The 6,216-nt window shown below is 42.2% G+C and overlaps 1 protein-coding gene across 1 annotated transcript in view; it reads right to left on the bottom strand.

Moving 5' to 3' along the window:
* Positions 1–432: 432 nt before the first annotated feature.
* Positions 433–6,216, bottom strand: part of CD38 (CD38 molecule) — a 47,970-nt gene continuing 42,186 nt past the window's right edge. The window contains exons 7-8 of the mRNA XM_019553454.1: positions 2,874–2,960; positions 433–773 (exon numbers count right to left, since the gene is read on the bottom strand). Of these exons, the coding sequence (XP_019408999.1) occupies positions 698–773; positions 2,874–2,960 (163 nt within the window). The 3' untranslated portion in view covers positions 433–697. The remainder of the gene's footprint in view (positions 774–2,873; positions 2,961–6,216) is intronic.

Below are 6,216 nucleotides of genomic sequence, written 5' to 3'. Positions count from 1 at the left end.
TTGAGCAGCCAGCTGGGAAAAGCCTGGGATGGTGTAGGTGGACCTTCCTAATGAGAGAGTCCTGCTGGGGCCTGGCCATGCCTCTCTCAGCTCAGCTCCCTGTGGAAGGGAAGGGAGGGCTGCTGTCGTGCCCCCTGGTTTCTAGTCTGAGCCACTGCAGCCAGACCATTCATGTGCCTGAATTTCCTCAGTCCAGAGAAAATGTCTGATCCGTTTCAAGCCAGTTCAGCCTAGTCAGGTTAGACTAAGCTGCCAAGATTGAATCAAGGGCTCAGGCTTTTCGAATAGACATAGACATAGACATTAGGGCTGGAAGGGACCTCGGGAGATCATCGAGTCCAGCCCCCTGCCCAAAGGGCAGGAAGTCAGCTGGGGTCATAGGATCCCAGCAAGGTAAGCATCCAATTTGCTCTTGAAGGTGTTCAATGTAGGGAATATCTGTCCCTAGCCTTGACCATTATGAGATGGGATGTCTGACCTTTAGGCTGAAGAGGTTGGAAGCCATGTAATAGGAAGCTGTGCAGTGTTCAGTGACTGCACCTAAAATAGTGTTTCCATTCATTCATCTATTTGTGCCACAGCACAGCTACAGTGTATGTACATACAAGTGTTCTATTTATTACTCTACAAATTGTCCACGTATTCTTTTTGAGTGTTATTATACACAATTGATGAATGACTTAGTGTACTGTGCATTTCACTGTACACCACATAAGCAAAGTCTGCAGTCTTCGTGGCCAGGCTCACTTGCACACTGAAAAAGCCAAACTGGCCTGTGATAAGACAAAAAACGAAACAAAACATTTAGTAGCTGTTTGAGGTATACAGTGTCATAACTCTGGTGATCATTAAAAGTAATTATCAAATGCCACGTGGAAGTCAAAGTGCATATTGCATAGGCCTGAGACCATGAACTCTCTTTTTTAAAGGTGATGTAGATTATTGCAGAGAGATAACTTGGCTGGTTACTTTTTACACAGTCTAAAACCATCATTGCTTTTAAATTAACATGCAAGTAAATTTCAGGTGGACGCTGGGGGATTGAAATTTAGCCACTGAACTAATTCTTTATTTCTAGATGACAGTGTTGACTCTCTAGGAAAGATAAGAAGCCTGAATGCTGTGGCAGCTATAGGGTCTGACAAGTCAGATGCTCAGCTGTTGTAAATGGGCATTGCTCCATCTACACTGATTTAAGTGAAGCTATGTCACTTGCCAGCAGGTTTTGCCTGGAGAGTATTACTGAATATTTTAAATGATGCTTCTTTCTCCCATTGTGCCTAAGAGAGTATTATTAATCATCAGGGGTTGGGAGGGTAGGGGTAGTACTTGTTTACTAGTTGAGCTCTGATGGAAGGACCAATTCTTCATTGCTCTGGACCACAAAAAATCATTTGTGACACACTGGCGAGTGCATGTGATGGGTCCTATTTGGTGATGACCCAGAAGAAGCTGACTTGTTATATCCCTCATCTACAAAGTGCTGGTTCTTTGACTGAAGCAGGAACAGTTCATTTCTTCAGTGTTGAAAATTTCTGATTCAGTTCTTGATGTATTGGCTAGAATTACATTTACAGGAACATCAAGTGGGTATAAAACATCCTAATCTAGTAGCATTTGACTCTGTTCTCATGTTAATGATGCCACACAGTGCAGAGCACTTGTAAATAACATCCAACCATGCACAAAACAAACAGTTTAAACCTTTGCTGCCAGAAAGTGTATTTGTCCACTTGTTCTCCCTTGCAGGCCCAGGTCTTCATTTTGTTAAAGATGGCTAACAATTCTCATAAAACTCACAGTAGTTTAACAATGGATGTTTGTTTACTTCAGAAACAGTATCAAGGTCGCAGCCTGTCACCAAGAAAAGCTTTTCCCAATAGATAAAATATCATTATTGTGTTTATTAGTTAAACCGAAGGGCAGAATAATGTGAATAAAGAATTTTTTCTCCTCCATCTGGATGTCTTCGTGTATCCCTAATCCCTTGGCATTGCTTGTTGGCCTCTTGTGGGCTAAGATCAAGTTTAGAGATACTCAGTCTGCTCCTGTCATCATCTTTAGTTTCTGAGGATGGGCACAAGATTTCTTCAGCATTCTTCATTTTGGGGACTAGAAGCAGTACCCCATATGTGCTACACTGAAGAAGAACATGGAGGATCCAAAACCACCCCAGACCCAGTACATGCGCACATGCTGCAAACATGCTGTCATGATTTCAGGTTAAGGTTTCTTTCACAGTCTTCTACCTACTCTCCTAAAATATCATCATGGTCCCTAATATAGTATCCTGTAACCAGTAGCCACATCTACACAAGTCATTTAGTACTTGCATAAGTACTAAACTGGCGTTACTGCACAGTACTATCACCACACTTTTTTTTCCAACATTGCTGTGTAGGAGCAATGAGCTCATTACTACTGCGCAGTACAGCTGCCACGTGGTTAGTGTGTGGCAATGCTACTGCGTGGTGGTGATGAGCTACTGCACAGCACCATCTTGTGTAGACACACCAAGCATGTAGTAATCCCATGATCCAGTTTTTATTTCTTTGGTATCATGGTTCTCAGCTCAGCCTGGGATGGTGCTGGTTCACGCCTCTCTGCTGCCAGGTCAGCCTTTTGCTAAGTGGGAGAAAAGAGAAACATATGGGGACCTCCTAGTTTCCTTTGGTATGAAAAGCAATGAGTGTTATGATACCAACCCTATGCCTTGGGTGTCATGTTTGTAACAGCAACTTCTACTTTAGGATAATAAAACACGATGTGTTTTCTTCCCAAAATAATCCAATATGGTGGAGAGGGGGTGGGGAGACAGAAACAGCCTCATTTTTAAAAAAGTGTACACTGTTTAACGCAAAGCGAATTATTACCTATAATTGTCTTCACAGGAGACAGTGAAGTTTCGTTCTTCTAGGATGCTTTTTAACCTTGTTATGGAGTAACCTGTACAAGAGTCCCTGGAAAGAAAAATAGCTTGTTACTTGTGTGCCACATAAGAAACTTAGTTAGTGGAGACAGGTAGGTGGTCTTCTTTACTTGAACCTGCCAGCTAATCTGGGCAGGAGAGTCCAGGACACTTGCGTGATGTCCCTTGGTTTCAATTGTACCCTGGGTGGATCAAGGCTTTAGCTAATAAAATCCTAGGCTGACATTCACCCTATTCTGGAAAAAGGCTTTATTCAGGGAGCTAAGTGTGAGAAATGATTTGGTCACCTGAACTCAGGCAGAGCATGGGTGCTCCATCCAGTCTCTCTAGTCATTTATGGAGAATCCTTAGAGCTTACTGAAGTCAATGGAAAGCAATAGGACACAGCCTTATGAAAAGGAAGGGGAGGCTGGCCATGTAGACACTGATGTCCAATTCTACCTGCTCCAGATTCCTCTGCTGCAATTAAATATTCCTGCTGCAGATCCCTCAGGTTATATGGATAGCTTCATGGAGAGCAGGGAATATTGCAGCCTGGGAAAACCAAGGAAGAAGCAAAGGCAACTGTTGGCACTGGATGACTCATTGTTGAAATACCTTGCCTTCAGTGGGCAAGGTCAGTCCTGCTCTTCCCAGAGCTCTCTAGTGATGTAGGACTGAAGATCATAAAGTGATGGAGCAGTGGGTGAAATACAGAAATGTAGGTTGGACAGTGCACTTCAGTGGTAAGAAATGCACGCTGAAACTGAATGCACCTGTTCTTGTGGTCCTGCCTGTGAGGCTAGTCACAGAAGTGGCTTGACACTGAGGCAAACACAGGGCTGTGCCACAAAATACAAGGCAACTGGCAAGTGGATAAACACTTTCCCGTTCACAAGACTTAACCAGAGTTGCTGGTGACATGATGTGTAGTGTGAATCTGGAGATCAAGTGAATATTCATGGAGCTGATGCCCCAGAAATAATACATGAAGATTCAAGGAATGGACTTCTGGCATTAGTGAAAAGTATGGAGAAAAGGCTGTCAGAGCACAAGGTAGGAGCACTGTATGGGCACTTTTACATGTGCTCCAGGGGCGGGCGCTTTAATTAGAGTGGCTCCAGGAGTTGCTCAATTAAAGCACCTCAGCATCTTGTATATCAGCATGCCCATGCTTCAAAATGTAGTGGGGGCACTTGAACTTATTCAACAAGCTTTAATACAAGTGCCCTCACTGCCGTTTTGAAGCAACAGGATGCTGATACACGCTGTGCTATAATTACAGTGAGTTGGAGCAGCCTCACAGCATATCTAGACTCACCTTATAGCTGCTGAGGGGGCAAAACAAACTAGTGGAACTTAAGCAAATGTAAAGAGGGAACAGCACCATGGGGACCATTTGTGGAGGCCCTGGGTTGTGTGCAACAGCTGCACAGTGAGGAGTGAAGACTGGCAGCAAGGACTTGGTCGTGCAGAAATGTGTCCTGGTGATTTCTGGACCCTCCCCCCCCACTATCCTGGACATTGAGCCTATTCCCTTCTTGTGGTTTGGTCATAGAAATTTGGAAGCTTGGGGCCATCTTTGAGCATAACATTCATATTGGTTTGGGGCTGAGCCTTTGTGTGCAGATAAATCTGGTTGTTAGAACACTTTCTGCCAACTGATGTGTAGAGACTCAAATGAATGTAAGCAATAAGCAGAGCCTCTCAACTAGCAGAAATGTCCCTGGATACAATTCTAATATAATGACTAGTAAAACTCAGGAGTGATTCCAATGAAGTACATGGTGTTACTCAGAGATCCAGAACACAGACTATCCCCCTGCCTAAAGACTTCCAATAGCAGGCAAAGTACACAATTTTTGCCATCTTCTGCTGCAAATGCAAGGCAAAATTACTATACTTGTCTTCTCTAGCATAACATATAACAATCTGTTTGTATGATAAATAAATTCTAAATTGAAACACTTCACTGACCACACCGCATCTTTTGGGGAGAGGATATGAGACCACACAGATGGTGTAGTCATGCAGTACAGGAAAATGCTCAAATACTGTCATGATAAGCCTACAAGAGAAATCCTCCGGTAGTTTAAAACCACTTGCTGTATTAAAATGATTCAAACAATAACTGCTTCTGAACACTGTTATTTTAAAATAAACTTTGGAAAAAATGGCTTTGTTGTTGTTCACATAATCTTGATGCAGATTATACATAGACAAAACTATATGCACGTACTTATGTATAATTCTGTGCACCTAGGTCTATCAATGTAGTTTTAATCTCATAGATAACATTTTAAAGAATTACATAAACTTTATATAGTTTATATATTGTCATTGTATGGTCATGCCAAAATCTTGAAGAAAGTCTCTTGATATGGATGCTATTCTAATGTGGGCTCAGAGAACCAGTGCCCTAATTAGTGTTTAAACCTTGATTAGTGGGGGTTGCTAATTGAGCTGGGCCTTTCGTGAATTGAACAGGTGCATTCGTGTCAACCAGACTAGGGACTTTCAGGCAATGGCTAGCAGGTGCACGAGTTTCAGAGAGAAGAAAGATGAAAACTCCCTTTCTTTTCAGAAGCAAATCTTTCCTGGAGTGATACACATTGTTTAATTGTGACCCTTCCCAAGAACCACCAAGAACTTGTTTGGACTTGTTCTCAGACTTTCAGAAGACAATGGCATTTCTAATTTCTAGCCTTATTTGCCTTGTGACACATCTCCTATATAGGCTTGACTCTGACACTCACTTTGGCAAGAGACTTCAGGTGCATCTCCATTGTGTTCTGTAATCCTCAGAAGAAAGTTTGGTGAGAGACTTACTCTTCCATAAAATTTTTTTTTCTGTAACACTGCTGAGTTATCATTAAGTCGATGAGGATTGTCTAAACCATTTCCCAATCATTGAATAGATCACTTAAAAATGAGTGAATTCAGAATGGTGTCAAATGAGTACAGGCATACCTCGGAGATATTGCGGGTTCAGTTCCAAACCACCGCAATAAAGCGAGCCACATGAATTTTTTGGTTTCCCAGTGCATATAAAAGTTATGTTTACACTATACTGTAGTCTATTAAGTGTGCAATAGCATTATATCTAAAAAAACAATGTACATACCTTAATTAAAAAATACTTTATTGCTAAAAAATGCTAACATCTGAGCCTTCAGCGAGTCGTAATCTTTTTGCTGGTGAAGGGTCTTGCCTCAATGTTGATGGCTGCTGACTGATCAGGGTGGTGGTTGCTGAAGGTTGGGGTGGCTGTGGCAATTTCTTGAAATAAGACAACAATGAAGTTTGCC

Source organism: Crocodylus porosus, unplaced genomic scaffold (genome assembly GCF_001723895.1).
Source record: "Crocodylus porosus isolate Cpor-Errol unplaced genomic scaffold, CroPor_comp1, whole genome shotgun sequence".
Lineage (NCBI taxonomy): Eukaryota > Metazoa > Chordata > Crocodylia > Crocodylidae > Crocodylus > Crocodylus porosus.
The sequence above is the reverse complement of the archived record's forward strand: the minus strand, read 5'-3'. Positions and strand labels throughout refer to the sequence as shown.